Below are 15,845 nucleotides of genomic sequence, written 5' to 3'. Positions count from 1 at the left end.
ACAGTAAGCATGCTCATGCAAGGTCTGTGTGATACTACACTGCGAATGCTTGCATTCAGGCATTCACAGTAGACACAGGAGCTCTGATCATTCAGAGGAAAAATTTCCCCTCTCACAAAAGTCTGCCAGATTCAGATGACTAGTCTGCAATCTCTCACATGGACAAGGTGCAACGATTATGTGTCATGGAGATACCCTCTCGTCACCAGAGGTTTTCCATGTTTTTGAGGTTTTTCCAAAACCAAGTGTAGTTACACTTGGTTTTGGAGAGCTGTGAGATGAGTTGAGCTCCACAATAACTCTCAAGCGTGCAAGGCTTGTCTCACCTGAGTTGAAGGCATAGACGGATGCATGCTCCGTGGCAGCATACACGAGGTTGACTATGTTGCCATTCAAGACCAGGTCTGGCACATACAGCGGCTGAGTATAGACCGCCCCATCCACTGTCCAGAATCTCAACTGCATGCACATCTTGATCCTTCAGGTGGAAGATCTTTTCCCGCCAATTGCTGGAGGACAAACTTAAGAAATCGCTGCAGCGCATGAGCTTTTGAGGGCTGGAACAAGCATGTGATGATTGCTGCGGCAGCGTGATCCCTGCAAGCTGCGGGCCAGTGTCTTTTTGGGGGATGAGAAATACTGAGAAAAGGATCACTCACCCTTCCAAAGCTCCCTTTGGTGACCTTTGACATGGGCAAATCCGGGTCTACTACGAAGCCTGCGCAGACACAAACACTGTTCAGTGGCACAACCAAAGATCACATTGCCAAAGACAGCCTACGCTTTGCACAAGTTGGATATCTGAACTGTTCCTTCGGCATTCAGGCGCTTTTGTCTCATGTGCAGCCCTGATTCAAAATTTAGAGTGAAGGGACATGCCTGTCCGCTCCGGGTTGTATCTGTTCTCATAAACTCCATTGGGAAACTGCACACCAGCAGCCAAAACACTTTGCAGATATCCTTGTGCTTCAAAAAACTTGCTGGCATTTTGAGGAGATTTACAGACGTTGATAGGCAGAGCGAGCGCCAGAGATGAGGAAAAGGGCTGCCTTGCAAGTGCCAATCATGCAGAATTATATACAATAATCCCCCTGCCCAGGAGAACTTAAACACCTCCAAGAAGCGTCAGTTTTTCTAATATGACTAATGTATTTGGGCGGACCTGGTTGAAGCAGGGGGTGAAACAGGACCGCCTGATCTGGCAGCCAGAGGCAGCACCGGTCTCAAATGTGCACCCTGTCACAGCACACCACACGCACCTCTCAACCACTAGTAACAGGTAAATCTGACTCAAAATACAAATCTTCACCCCTTCTTAGTCTCGCCAGATCAAGCAAAACCCGATAAACCACGGGCACGGTGCCGGTATTTGTACCGCCCCCGACCAGCGGGATCAAAATTAGCTTGCCCAACAACGCAGACTTTACATGAGAAACTATGCAATGTGATACCGTTGTTCATATGTGTAGAGATTGGTGCATGCACCTGTGAGGTTTGCATCGAAGGCTGTGACCAGGTCGTTGGTGTTGACGGCACATTTGGTTAGGCAACGCTGCAGTCTGGCCAGGTCCTGGGGAGGAACATCTTTGACTGTGGGCACCCGCTTGAAGGTGATCGGCTGACTAAGCGCCTGTGGCAGGAAGCCTGCCAGCAGCTGCAGCAGGAGCCAGGCTTGCCATGACCTGCAAGTACCTGCACGCACAAGCACAGGTAAGTTTGAATGAAGTATAGCTACCTCAGCACATGGCGCAAGGCTGGATCTGCAGTGAAGCTACAGCCAGTGCCACCAAAGCCTGAAGGGCATTCATGCAGGCATTTGCAAGTATGTACAAGGACAACCCGGTTGCTCTACACATCAGGCTGAAGAGAAATATCTTTGCCCACAAAGAGTGAAACAATTGCAGATATGCATCTCCCCGCCTGCCCAAGCTTTAGGCAAACCTATATGGTTTGGGCTGCCATGGTGCAACGAGTGTTAAAAGGTTGTGAGGAAAGGTGAGGTTTCATCTATCTATCTATCTCATCCCGAGCAGGCTGCCAACCAGACGTCCTAGGTTCAAAACTCAGCATATTTTTGCTGTGCGCCGCTTTCATTCATCCGCACCCCAAGCTTCAAAGATTGTGGAACTGTTCCAATGTGTCGTGGACAATCTGGCAATCATGTTCAAGAGATGTCTTCAATTCTCGCCTCAAGGCGAGATCGCTCCTAATACGGTCTGACTGCGTTCACTGGCAGAATCCTGACTTTCAAGTCGAGCTTTAGCCATCATCCATCGACAACATTTGCGCAGAGATACCCCCTGGCCAGGTGACGATACAGTGGAACAAGGTTGTAGCATTGGGCGATTGAATCAAGGTACCTTGCTGCCTCTTTCTCGAGCAAGGTTGCCACATCCCGCCGCTGCGATTCAATACTTCAAACGACCCGCTGGCATTCCGAGTCCCGATCTTGATTATTACGAATTGAAGACCCTGTGGTGGGCACATCAAGGTCGGGCACGTGTGTCCCACGGGTCGAACCGTCCAAGAAGTGTGGACCTTGGATCCAGGATGCAGCCTCTGACATGAGTATCTGTGCATGCTCTTTGAGAACAGCCATGAAGCAGTATTCAGTCTGTTGCCGTGGTGTTGCATCCACGGTCAAATACCAATGTCCGGCTCAGGTAATATTACGTGGCGATATACATGACTCATCGGAAGAGCACTCTATCAGCAACATCAGCGCCCCATAATATTGCAGTGATCACATAATCTGCACGAGGTCAGCCCACGTGCCTTCCCTTATCTCTAGGGTAATTACTTACTAGTTAATATATTAATCACCCCTATCATCTCCGATTTAAAAGCATTCGCCTTACAAGCATGCCACAGAGAGGGCTAATGAGGCAATATTCGGGCTGTAACAGATTCCTAAATGCAACGTCACAGATGAGAGGCCGATCGATCGGACCAATGTCATGAGTCATGACTGATCATTGGCAGTATCAGCTATGGCTACTGCGCAGTAGCCATAGCTGCAGCCGCAGCCATAGCTGCATGCACCGCTACGGGCTTCAAGCCATTGCTACCATTCAATCATTTCTTCTGCCCGCTGCTGCACCGCCCCAACTCTACTCTCTCTTGATGGGCCCCTTCTCGTTCTTAGATCTTAAACGAGGGAACAACCGCAGGCTGCTGCAGAGCTTCATGGCTTCCCCCTCGTTGGCCTTGCTCTGAAGCGCAAGCACATCAAGCAGTTGCTGTCTCAGGCAACTCACTCCTTTGGTTGCGCCGCGTACATGCGAACCTGGTGGCACATCACATTGATGTTGTCAGGATGAAAGCCGTTCCCCTTTTCTTCTTTCCCTCGTCTTTCCCTCTTATTCAAACAAGATGCACAGCATGGCAGCCACACCTCTAGAGTAGGGGTTATTGCATATCTAAGTGTATCTAAATTAGACTTGTGATTACCCCGACTCCAAAGATGTGCACACATGCACAATGACATGCCAACCCTTTTGACAAATTACCATGGCACTTGACCAATCTGCCTGCAATGCCCTGAGCATTGCTTTTGGACAGAAAGCTGATGCAGCGTGCACAAAGTCATTTTCCCTTCTGTGGCCATGACATGCCAAGCTAGAGCGGTCTGCACGCCGGCACTTGCTTTGAAGAAGTTCGGTCTATGCTCTTCATCTATATCAGACACCGCTGTTACCTCGAGCTCCCCCGCCCCTATATTTGCAGCTCGATTTGGATCTGGGCAGACCATAACAGTGTCGGCCACAACCTCTCTGGCGCTCCTCTAGACTGGCCCCTCTGCCACCACTCTCCATTTCCTTTGCAAAATCCACTCAAGCAATTTGCTTCCCACCACACTGCCAAAGTTGCCTACTCTGGCGGGCCTGGCGCCTCCTTTTGCAATTGCCAGACCCAAATCGTTGCTAGACCAATCGTTGCTAGACCAATTGTTGCTAGACCGATCGTTGCTAGACCGAGGTATCACCTGGGGCGGGCCAATTAAAGGCCACATTGAAAGGCAAGCACCCACCTTGAAGAGGCCCTTGGGAAAATTTCGCTGCAGGGCGCTGCCTCGCAGAGTGTATCCGGCGCGCTTCAACAGATCCAGGAGGTACGCGTCACTGCGAGTCACGCTGCTGTCCTCCTGCGCGCATGCATGCGATGCCAGTCTGACATCTGAGATATATCAAAATTTCAAGACTCCTACTGCTGGTTCTGCCACCCTTGGAGGCCAGGGCACAGGGGGTACTGAAGACCACGAGGGAGTGTCACATTTCTCCCAAGCACCGTCGAGCATATCTTGGCCCATGTCGGGCCCGAAGGTCTCGGAAGAAACAAAGTAGTTGTCTTCAGCCGTAGCCTGAGCTCTAATCTCAATCATCTAACAAGTGGTCTTGAGTATCCCCCGCAGGGCATGCATCAGGGGGTACTATATCTCAGTAATTGTTGTACTATCTACCCCCTGCATGCATCCACATGCCCTGGGCCTGATCCAGTGGGAAGAGTGCCTCGAACAGACAAACACTTTACCACATTGTATGCTCTCCTTTTCTGCCCATCACTTGTCTTTCAGAACTTGCAGTGATAGTATGCCCCATAGAGCGAGCAAGAACTGCCTCCAAGATTCCTGCTTTGGATGTCTTGTCATAAGGTGCCTTGGAATGGGGTGCCCATTCAGAGGTCGTCTGAGGCTTTTGGGTCCTTAGAAGAATAAATGTACAAGTCTCAGTGTTACAGGGGGATCAAGTGTCAAAGAGGAGCGTACCGGGTCGACGACAAAGCCATTTTCACAGACGTTCTCCTTGAATATCATCAAGCCCCCCGGCTTCAACCCACCCTTGCACCGCTCCAGCAACGCCAACAAATCATCTGCAGCGCCCACATGCAATTGAATTCTAAGCAATGCCATCACTATGTTTAGGCCTCAACATGGGGAGTCCAGACCTTACTTATCACCACAGCACAGATGTAGACCAGAAAGAAGAAGCACCATTTCGGTCCATGGAGCTTCCTTGAAATGTGAGACAACGCTGCAAACATGAAGCACTTTCTTTGCATGGGCTATAAGAGCAGCGCACCATCTGTCAAGTAGAGGAGCGCCCACTGTATCCAGATCAGGTCGTACCTGATCAAAACCAGGAAAAAAATAATCCCATCCCTTAGCTTCAAGCACATACAATACCTGCTGTTGGTCACATTTTGAGCCATTCCTCTGCTTATGTGAGGGATGACCTTGATGTTATTGGGCGTGCATATGTGTGGAGGAAGTACAAGACCCGAGAAGACTGGAAAGCCTATTCCAGGAATTGCTTGACGAATCCAGTCCTTCAGGACTGGAAATGCGTGATAATAATAACAGTAACTCCGCTTACATTAAATTCTGAGGCAGATACCAGTACAGGCTTGTGGCGCAAATATGAATCAAAAGTATGTGAGCAGAAGCCATCACTTTTGCCCAAACTCATCAACAGCATCCACTGGCTAGAACTTTGCATGGTCCCTGGGCGCACCTCTGGGGCTCTGGATTCCAGCCCTGCAGGCCGGTGTGCAGGAACGCAGCGGCACGGTGGCCGGCCGGATACGCTTTCGGCGCGGCCGAGGTGAGGTTGCGCTGAGCTGTCTCCAGCAGGTGCTTGGAGGGCTCCACTAGGTCCACCTCAGCGCAGTGATGCAGAAGCAGCTGCTCTGTTACCCGGCCCACTCCCGCCCCACAGTCTGCATGGGCACGATTAGTCTTAATTGATTATCGACATTATGACATATAAGAGACCTTTTGGGAGCCCCCTGGGATTGATGCATTATGTTCGTGCTAGGAGGCAAGTTGCGCCTGCAGACCAGCTGCAGGTAAAGGCTGCTACACTCCCTACATCTTGATGGACTTGCCATCTTCCTACCCCATGGGGAGCATAGGATGACAAAAGAAGAAGACTGGGCAATCTGGGCACTTTAAACTGGCAATAGGGGGCTGAAAGGGCCACCAGCAAAATTGCAGCAGCCGCAGATGTACCATTCCTCTCGGCAAGAAGTTTGCCACCACTGCATTGTGCTGCATCATATTTCTCAAACTACATGATTCTTGCAACAGAGATGCTCCAAGAAATCATGCCATCACGGCTGAACAGAGAGGGCCTGAGATGCTCACTGACTGTGATCAATGGTCATCTACAGTTGTAGATTCACCACTGTATCATCAGTTGAATGGAAAAGAGCTAAATTTGATTCTCCAGCAGGTGGCAAAAGGATGACTTGCCTGCTGCCACCAATCGCCTCCCTGTGCTTTCAGCAGCCTGCAGCTGCTGGTCGAAAACCTTCCTAATAAACTTCCTGCTGTCCGCTATATCATCCCCATTCAAGTGCCCCAGGCCTGCAGATGAAGCAAGGTTGGTCACGCAGTCAATGTGACATCTTCGGAGGTGCCCTTGTCTGCATAGCATCATGCTGCCCAGCAAGACTGTGCAAGGCGTTCAGAATCAGACTGGCCAGATTTAGGATAAGGGCAGGCCTCCACTGACCTGCCAATACGCCATCATAGGAGGCTGGCTGCTTGTCCCAGTATTCCACTGCTGGAGCATACCATGTCTTCTCCTTGTCGTCCTCCACGGTCTTCCAGAGCTCTTTAGGATTCTCAAAGACCTGTAATGGGGATCATATTCAATTGCACGCTATTGTTCAGAAATTTCGATGCACAACCAGTTCACTGAACACTCCAGGGATAGCATTGCGTTCCATTCACCGAATGACACGTGTGCATCTAGGTGAATTTCTGCACGAAATGAGTTGAGCAAGCTATACAATTACGATTACCTTTCCCTCAGGATGAAAACCAGTACAATCCATCACAATTGAGCTGCAATCTGCCCCAAAATCTACAGCCGGATTACATGCGTTGATCTCATGACTCTTAATGTATTTCTTCTTGATTTCTGGCGCAGTCACACGAGTTCTGGATGGATGTAATGAACACAGTAAATAGTCAGTATGATGCAACACGTCCTGCCGCAAGCCACCAAAAACTCCACGATGATGCCAGCACAAGCGCACGGAGGTTCACAAGACTATTTAATAATCTCAGAATCTCCTGAATTTGTGAGACAATCGTATGCTCGAAATTGTTCGAAAACTTTCAGGTGCTATCCGCACGTGCGAAGTTTGCTCAAGGGCGCTCCTTCCTGCGAGCTGCACAAATGCCCTAGAAGCCGCAAATTTAGCTTGCCACCTCTTCAAAGCACACGATCACAAGAAGATCCATAGTATAAAATTGTGCTTCATCAGCAGCGGTTGTGACCTGAAGATCAGCTATTTTCAACGCACCAAGAGCCTCTGAAGGAGACTGGCAATGCATGCCTGCTGTGATCGTAGGGTACCTTAAAACGACACCTGAAGTTAGCATTTGTTAAAAGTGAGCGGTACATGCGGGGAAGCCACAACTAAAACTTGGGTGACTATTCAGCAACGATGAGAACATCCGAAGTTTTAGAGCGCGATCGACCAAGTCACGGTGCCTATGTGTCCACACTAAGGTGATTACCTTATTTCTCTGGTTGTCACCCATCCTGATCGCCTGTGTGGACTGCTCATACTGAAGAAATTGGAGACTTCGCTGACCACCGAAGTCTCTCTTTGTCGAACTTGTTGCCTCCAGGTTGTCGCGCATACACTTCGTGCAATTGTCTTTCCTGTCTGCATCATGCATCCTTCCTGGTTTGCAGGGTGCTCTTGCGGCTCACAAACGCCCTGCTGGCGCTCTTGGGCCTGGCCATGCTGGGCTATGCAGTCTACATGTTTCTCAAGTTCAACAACACTGCCTTTCCCTCACCTGGTGGGGACACCCCTCCATCCCTCGCTCCACGTGTCCCCCCGCCAGGCCCCTCCCCACCACCGCCCTCACACAAGCTCAGCTTCCCATGGCGCGTTCCCTCCACTGCCCTTCCCATGCCCGGATTCCAATCCCGCGTCACCCCTACTTTCCCAACTGTTTATGGACGCATGTGCTGCCTTTGCACACTCCAGATAAGCGGACTTTACTGTCGAGTAGTGCGCTGCATTTCTAAACCTGCGCTGCATTTTCTAAACCTGCCCAACCTGACAGGAGTGCAGACTGTGAAGACTGTGTAGCGCGCTGCCTCACACCTTGCATGCACGGACGCTGGCCAATTGTGCTGCAAACGTCAATTTTTTAGGAGAGGATGCTTAGAAATTGCCTGGGCTGCACGCAGGTTCATCTTTGCGTTTGGCGGCGTGGGCCTATTCACATGCATCACAGCGGCGTCGGGGCTGGCAGGTGTTACGTGGAACAGCCGCGCGCTGCTGGGAATGTACTCTGTGCTGCTCGTGGTCATGCTGCTGGCGCAGGCCGTTGTCGCAGCCGCGCTGTTCACTGACAAGTCCTGGCGGCGCTACCTGCCGCCTGATGAGACCGGCGAGGTCAAGAAGGTGCAGATCCCACCTCTTTAAGGGTATCTGTAATGTTGAAAGACAACAGTAAGGCTAATCCACTTGATGTGTGCATACAAGATCCCACGCACAGTTTTGTGGGAGCAGGAGTGCAACAGATTCGTGTGTGCCTTAGACTGAGCTCTGGTTGCCACAGATATGTTCTTGAGCTTCAAGTACTGCCGAGGCAGTTGGCCATGTGAAGCCCTGCGCATAGATGGCCGGGAGTCATGATGCAATTTCTAAATTGGAAGGAATCTGTCTGCATCTGACAGGTGTTCTTTCTGCAATGCAGATCGAGCGCTTTGTGAAGAGCAAGCTGGATGTGTGCCGGTGGGTCGGCCTGGCAGTGCTGGTGGTGCAGCTGCTCAGCCTGGCGCTGGCATATGCCCTCAGCACCGCACAGCAGCGCCTGCTGGAAGTCAGGTGATGCGCAGCACTCTCTACAGCTCGTTCCCGTGCTCCACAGCTACCTTGCATCAGAGGTCTCCGTTGCCTACATGCGCTGCCTTTAGGCGCTGTCTTGAGGCATCCTCCTGACAGGACTGGAGGGTCCATATGCACTACCAGCATCTGAAGTGATTGTGCGTGTGTTGCAGTGATGATGACGAGGATGAGGTGTGGGGAAGGAGGCGGCCGCTGCTTAGCAGGTATCCTTTAGCGCCCAGCCAATCGAGTCTTCTGTACTAGAGTTTATCTGCAACTTCAGGGGCCATTATTTCCTAGGCACCTACTGTGTTCCTGCAAGTTCACAGCCGTCAAGTGAAAGGCACGGTATCTGTGGGGCTCTGCCTCACGCTTTCTTGATGTGGCACACAGCGAGCCAGAGTCGCCGATGGAGAGGGGGGATGCGCGGACAGACGCTTGGAGCGCGCGCATGCGGGACAAGTACGGCCTTGACACCTCGCGCTACACCTACAACCCCGACGACCGCCGCGCGTCCTCTGGCTCTGAGCTGCCGGCCGGCGCCGAAACGGCTGCCACCAGCCGCCGGTGTGCCGTCATGTGACGGCGTGCCGCTTTGCAATGCATGCAAAGCGCGGCCACAGAGTGTGCTATCGCTTGACGCAAATGTCGCGCACTGCATAGCTAATCCTGGGGCTGGGGCTAGTGCATTCATGTCAGCATGTCGCTCTGCTGCGCATGGAGCTGGCCATGGGACGTTGCTGATGTGCTGTTATGGAAAGCATGTGCCATTGCCGGTGCGCACGAAGATGGGTGAGTGCTGCCGGTGGTGTGCATTCATGTGGCAGTGCTGCTGCTGCTAGGGCAGTGCTTTTGGTTAATGTGCAAGCCACATACAGCCTGTACGATACATGCGTGGAATATGTACTTTAGAGGAGAGGCTGCCTAGTCTACCACTTTCTGTTATTCTGCAGTGAATTTGTCTGGTGTGTTGGTACCCATGACTGTTGGACATGAACAGATGCATGTATTTTTGGCGCTCGCTACTGCTTTGATGTCTGCTCACCATGTCCTCTAGAAAGGCGGCTTTCAAATTGCAGTATGACGATTGCTTGCCATGTTGTGACATTTCAGGAGTTTTCTGCAATCTCTGCATTCCGATCATATTCATATCTGTTGCTGCTCTGGACCCCTATGGCTGGCCGCATGCGTGATTTTTTTGGTGCACTAATATTATGTACATCTATGTATCATTGCTGGACTTTACCACTGATGAAATGTTTTGTCTCACAACATTGCGCATTGCATGCAAATGTTGCTTCATGGCTGGCGACATGTTGCAAGCTAAAAACGTGGGGAATGCAATGTTTGAGCGGTCTGGACTGGCTCTACACACCCCACGCGCATGCACATTGCTGAAAGGTGACATGAAATGTACATCCCATGCACGCCCTTTCGTCCCAGATGTGAACTTGATAATCTACCATTAATGGCTTACCATGACCATCTCTCAGAGCAATTTTATTTTGGTGACATGCCTTCGAATCACGTGTGCACAGGTCTGCCCTGCTTATCCTGTCCTGGCCAACATGATGCATCATGCTCAAGAAGTGATGTCCAACCACTCCACGGGCAGCTTCAGGGCAGGCTGATAGCAATGTAGCACCACAAGTGGCTGCGTGATTGTGTAATTTGATTGCCCCAGCTGGTTGGGAAAGTTGGCAGACATAAAAACGCTCATTCGCACAAGAACATAAATTTCAATGCCTCATAAGCCACCCCAGACATGCAAATCAAGCACCCTTCAGGTAGGCATCATCCAGCAGCTTCTGAGCCATCTGGGGGTCCTTGCCGTCCGTGCCATGCATGGCTGCTATGAAGGGCTGGGCGTCTGCTTCCCATGGCTTGTCCCGGCTGAGGCGCTCCAGCATCAGCGACAGCTGGTATATGTCGCTGCGCGCTGAGTAGGTGCCGTCCTTCTCCAGCGTGTTGCCGTCCCAGTCACGCATCTTGACACCACTCTCCGGCTTGGCCCCCAGCCGGCCTGCATACTGCAGGTCACACAGGACAACCGTTGTGCGGTCCGCATTCGTCGCCCATGCCACGTTGGACTCCCGTATGTCGTAGTGGCCAAAGTCCTTGTCATGCATCGTCCGCACGCCAACCAAGCAGCCCTTGGCGACCGCCTTGAATTCCTGCGGTGCAGTAAGAACACAATAAGCTTTGCGCCAGGAGAGCACATAAAAAGTGGGGAGATGTGTACTGGAGCTGCAAACTGAGGGTGAGAAAAGATCATTGCGATTGCTTCCCCACAGCTGCACCTCTAAAATGGTATTGGGATCACTGCTGCAGCAAAAATAGCCAAACACGTGCCCTGGTGGGACAAAGCAGGGGTGTACCCTTTGGGATGTTGGCGGCTCCACTTCAAGGTCAGGCCCCAGGAGGCGCATGCAGATGGTGTAGCTGTCGGCGTCGGTGTCCCCGATAGTCTTGACGACCTTGACGATGCCATTCCGGATGTCCCCCAGATCGTACACAGCCTTCAGGTCCTCATCCGATAAGCCCAGCATCATTCTGGCTTTCCTCTCCCCCTCCAGCTTGACCTTCTTCAAGAAGCTGCAGGACACATGCACTCAGATCAAATGGAGCTATATGCTTGTAGAGCGCTGTCTGCTGCCCACGATAAGCGCTGCAGCGCGAAAGAGCTGGGTTCAGGTCAATAGGGAGGGTTGAGGAGGGCTGGTGCTGATGGACACAAGCTCACAAATTTCACTCCGTGACCACCCAAATTAAGCACACATTTTTCTATATTATCATGCAGCAGAGCACCCACCCCCTGTCTCCCGATGCAAGGATGACACGTTTTGTTTTGTTGCCGTTCTCGCGTGAAACCCAAACGTTGTTTGGGACGCTCCCTGCCAGATCCGGCAGCTTCATGGAGGCGAAGAGCCGGTACACATTCACCACCAGCAGGAGGAGGCGCACACGGTGCATGCGGTTCTCCAAATGGAATTTGAACTCATTGCCCATGTCGTGCACCTGTGCACCATAACACAAAACAAATTTTTGACATATCTTTGTATGCATGAGAAGAAGGGAAATGGCCACAATGTAGCGCGGCTCAGGAATATTATTGCGCTGCAAGTGGTCAAGTAAACAGAAGCACACCTTTCCATCCAAATCCATCCAGTGAAATCCGATCGTCGTCCCGCATGCGGTGTAGGCAAGCAGGTACTTCACAGGGCCATAATGCGTTGGGTTCAGTGGGACGGCTTTCTTCACGAGGTCTCCTCGAGCCGCCTTGAGGCCCACACCCAGATCCTGCACAGACATTTCCATACTAGATGTGCATGCTCCTTCAATTATCCAAAATGGCAGCGGAAGTCACATTGCCTGCACATTATTGCCACGACATCCTTCTCATCAGAGAACAACCATGCGCACCATTTGAGGACATTGAGTCGAGCACCAGCAGCTTATAAGCTAATTAGAGCCTCGTGATACTTGTATATGTTTCAGCAGCCATTACACGCACCTTGTCTTCCCCAACGAGGACCAGTCGGAAGTCTAGGGTTGCATGGAAGTCAGGCTGGCAGTTCATCAGGAGGCTGATTGCGGATGTGGTATTACTTGTGCTTGTATCGCGGTCATACTCAAAGTTCACATGCCAGCCTGGTCCGCTGTTCTTCTTCAGGAAATGCAATACGTTGCCGATGAAATTCTGGGAGATAACCATTGTATTGTTTTCTGCTCCTCCAGGGAAGAATTCCTGCCTTCAGACAATGTCAGAAATGTGTCTTAAATGGAGGGGCAGCTAGGTCCATGATCCTGGTGTGGGCATGCGAGACAAGTCTGAATGGCAGGCTTCAGAGTGACAATTGGAGGTGCATGAAAGAACTCGAGCAGCACACATTTCCGAGCAGCGCAGAGAAGTAGGTGACCAGATTCCCCTCCGCAGGGGTAAGCAAGTCCTCAAAGCTGGAGTCTGATGCCAAGAATTCCCAAAAGACCTGTGGCACGACAGGTAACTTGCGACCTGCCATGTCAGTCAGGAAGAACGGCATGTTCTCGACTGGCACTGCATCTGGTCGCTCCCCCAACAGGGCAGCAAGGGCTTTGCTTTGTGAACGACACGGATCTGCAAAGCATACACAAGCCATCATGAGGAGGCTCATGCAAATATGATGTGTGTGAGAATCCCCTCCCTTCTTCCTAATGAAGGCATCATTTGCAAGCAGCATGCAAACACGAACCAGCAGATTGTACCTGTCCGGGCCTGCTTGAATTGGGGTTCTTCTTGAAACCCTGCATACACAGCTACCCTGAGTATAAGATTCTCTAAGTCGCCACAATTTGATGGCCGCACAGATATCTACTATTTTGGCAGCAGACACCCCAATTGAGGTTTCAATTACAGCAGATGTGACAACATTACTAAGAACGTGTGCATACCTTTCGGATTGAAGTGCTGCAGAAGAAGATTGATGACCGGGGGGCTCAAATCACCGCCCTCATTTGTCGTGAACACGCGCTCCCGAGCGACCTTCAAGTGAGCCTCTGATGAGATCCCCTCGCGCAGAAGAACGCCCAAATGGTAATCGGTGATAATGTCGGCCGTCTCGCCTAACCTCTGGATCATGAGCTGTCGCAAGTCTGTGATCGACATCCTTGTCCTGCACAAACAAAGGACGGTGAAAAGGGCAAGAGAAAAGTGGCATGCAGGGCACTATGACTTGGGTGTTGATATTCAATACATTTCAGTAATTTACAAACCAACAATGCGAGAGAAGGACAATTCGCTGTACGGAGAGTGTGAATGAGTGCATAAGTAAGCCCACTATAACCATCCTTGGAAAAGATGGCATTTAGGGACGTACCTCAAAGGCGTCAGCTCAGCACCGGTAGATGCATACTTATTCACCAAGGACCGTTTTAAAAATAGATCATCATTGCCTGCGTTGCCTTAGTGACCAAATGGCTGTACATTTTCAATGAACATTTCTACCTGTCGAATGATCATCGCAATGAACGCGTTCTGAACGAGGTTGTTTTCTTACTGGACACAGGTACACACAAATTCATTATTCTGCTGCACAGCTGCTGAAAATACATGCTGAAGGAGAGCGTGCAGAAGACATCACACAGCATCCTCTGAAACCCCCTAGGTCAATCCCCGGGTGGGGGTGGGGGGAACCTAATTCATAAATCCTACTCATCGCATCACGCAAACGGCCTGTCCAAGAATGGGATCCGATTCCGAAAGATTGTCCGCTGGCGTGCAGCAATTTTCTGAGCAGACCAAGGCAAGAATGACAGATGTATAGCAAGCTTTCAATCGTCACGTCTCCGATTGGCGATCGAAAATAGATCTTGTGCAAGCATCGGGCTTCATCGATAGCTTCCTCCTAAAGGTTCAAGGGCCAACTTGCTCTGATGGCGATGATAGACGCGTGATTTCCTGTACACTGCCTAGTAAGATGATGGGCATAAGCGTTTCGATCCTTTGTGCAAATGACGGTGGCTGTGGCCTGTGAATGACCTATGACGTCAAGACAATATGCACACTGCGTATTTCTTCTCCGATTGGCTGTGTTCGCCCATGGCGTATTTGGTAGAGATCTCCAAATAGCACGATCCTCTCAAGCGCCAGCACCACCCCTGGAGCGGGCACAATCATCTGAGAACAGCACTTACGAGAAGATAATGGTCTTCAAGGTACGCTGCTGTAGAGGAGGGAATCGCAGATTCTGCATTTGAAGAACGTCACCTTTATCGAGATCCTGTAAACTCATTTCGACCTGTGCAGGACTGGAATGCACTGAGGGAAGCCTGGCAAGCGTGTTCAGGAGATGGGCTGCTCAGGAGCAGCACAGATGCCCCTGCCATGGACACTCACAGCAATGTGACCTCCAAGCAGCATGCCAATAAATTGTTAAGTGCTGCTAACAAATCCAGCTGTCACATGCCTGGCGCATGCTCGAGATTGTACAGCACTTCTCTTCCAGGTAGTATGGCGACTTCCCTGCCAGCTGCATGGAGACATCACCGTCTCACGAAGCCAAAGTTGACAAGGCCCTGCATGCACACAGCACATGGATGTGCATCTCCTTGGATTGGTCTCCTGGAGCTAAGTCCAGGATGCTCCGCTGCGCAGGGCTGGCTGGCAGTTTCACAGCTGCCCAATACAAAGTCTTTCTGGAGTGCTTCAGCCAGGGAATTCAGTATCATGAGGATGACATGCAGGTGTGTAGTCTTGAAGCTTTCAGTGCCTGTCCCACTTGTCGACAACGGGCATATGTAAGTGGCTGGAACGAACATGGCGTGACTGACAGGCTGAGACAACAGCATGCATGCTGGATGAAAGCTTTGAAGCTCCCCTTCATCATGTGCTGTCAGCATGGGGTGATGCTTGCTTGGAATCAGTTTTTCTCCTAGGCACACCATAGGCAAGAAACGGTGGTGCAGGTCTTTAAGGCAGAGGGGCCAACGCCCACAGCTGCTGGTCACATGAAGCGCCGAGGCTTGAAGGACGAGGACTCCATCCCCATTGCCGACAAAACAATAACAGGTAAATGCGCTGTCAGCACACGCACGCACTTTCAACTGTGACAAGGCTCCAAGATCGATATGTGGCGCAAGAGGTAGCCCTTCCTCTTTGGTCTGGCTCTGCCTTGATGTCTGCAATCTTCTTGCCTATTAATTGTCTCTTTACACAGTGGTAGACAGGGTACAGCTGCTTGTGTTCACTTCTGCTTTGAAAGAGCTCAGGTATGGAAATGTTGGACTGAGACAAACATGACTTCTGTGCAGGGGAGTTGGCAGGTGTAGACAACACTGAGACGTCCACAAACTCGCCCCAGATGTTGGCTCTGGCGGCCCCTGTGCAGAAGGGAGCCGCCAGTCTGTTGACGTCAGGGATGCTGTCATCTTACTTCAATTCCGGTGTGATCTGAAGAGAGTCCCATCAAATTTGAATTCACAATCCTGTGTATAACGTGGTCCTGCAA

At 51.0% G+C, this 15,845-nt stretch overlaps 3 protein-coding genes across 3 annotated transcripts; 1 reads left to right on the top strand and 2 right to left on the bottom strand.

Annotated features, from left to right (window-relative positions):
• Window positions 1–2,652: 2,652 nt before the first annotated feature.
• COCSUDRAFT_30891 (hypothetical protein) lies at window positions 2,653–7,085 on the bottom strand. The gene is made up of 8 exons (XM_005644317.1): window positions 6,805–7,085; window positions 6,513–6,633; window positions 6,251–6,364; window positions 5,511–5,715; window positions 5,079–5,125; window positions 4,766–4,869; window positions 4,031–4,144; window positions 2,653–3,286 (listed from the first exon to the last, which is right to left on the bottom strand). The coding sequence occupies exons 1-8, from the start codon at window positions 6,835–6,837 to the stop codon at window positions 3,254–3,256; spliced, it is 771 nt and encodes a 256-aa protein (XP_005644374.1). The 5' UTR covers window positions 6,838–7,085; the 3' UTR covers window positions 2,653–3,253.
• A 370-nt stretch (window positions 7,086–7,455) lies between these two features.
• On the top strand, window positions 7,456–9,442 carry COCSUDRAFT_44255 (hypothetical protein; the record flags this gene model as incomplete). The annotated part of the gene is made up of 6 exons (XM_005644316.1): window positions 7,456–7,520; window positions 7,710–7,790; window positions 8,217–8,433; window positions 8,729–8,859; window positions 9,033–9,083; window positions 9,253–9,442. 6 exons carry the CDS (start codon window positions 7,456–7,458, stop codon window positions 9,440–9,442), a joined length of 735 nt encoding a protein of 244 aa, XP_005644373.1.
• A 1,189-nt stretch (window positions 9,443–10,631) lies between these two features.
• On the bottom strand, window positions 10,632–12,574 carry COCSUDRAFT_44254 (hypothetical protein; the record flags this gene model as incomplete). Its single annotated transcript, XM_005644315.1, has 5 exons — window positions 10,632–11,033; window positions 11,238–11,454; window positions 11,672–11,877; window positions 12,007–12,159; window positions 12,374–12,574. 5 exons carry the CDS (start codon window positions 12,572–12,574, stop codon window positions 10,632–10,634), a joined length of 1,179 nt encoding a protein of 392 aa, XP_005644372.1.
• Window positions 12,575–15,845: the final 3,271 nt, after the last annotated feature.

This window comes from Coccomyxa subellipsoidea (genome assembly GCF_000258705.1).
Source record: "Coccomyxa subellipsoidea C-169, whole genome shotgun sequence".
NCBI lineage: Eukaryota > Viridiplantae > Chlorophyta > Trebouxiophyceae > Coccomyxaceae > Coccomyxa > Coccomyxa subellipsoidea.
This window is presented reverse-complemented; position numbering and strand designations above follow the sequence as displayed.

What these genes read in the sequence shown, in the direction of transcription:
- COCSUDRAFT_30891 (XM_005644317.1), bottom strand. Translation starts at nt 6,837, where the DNA reads ATGGATTGTACTGGTTTTCATCCTGAGGGAAAG. An exon ending in GTTTTCATCCTGAGGGAAAG is followed by an intron (nt 6,634 to 6,804) that starts GTAATCGTAATT and finishes TCCCCATTACAG; the next exon opens with GTCTTTGAGAATCCTAAAGA. An exon ending in TTCCCAAGGGCCTCTTCAAG is followed by an intron (nt 3,287 to 4,030) that starts GTGGGTGCTTGC and finishes ATGTGCCACCAG; the next exon opens with GTTCGCATGTACGCGGCGCA.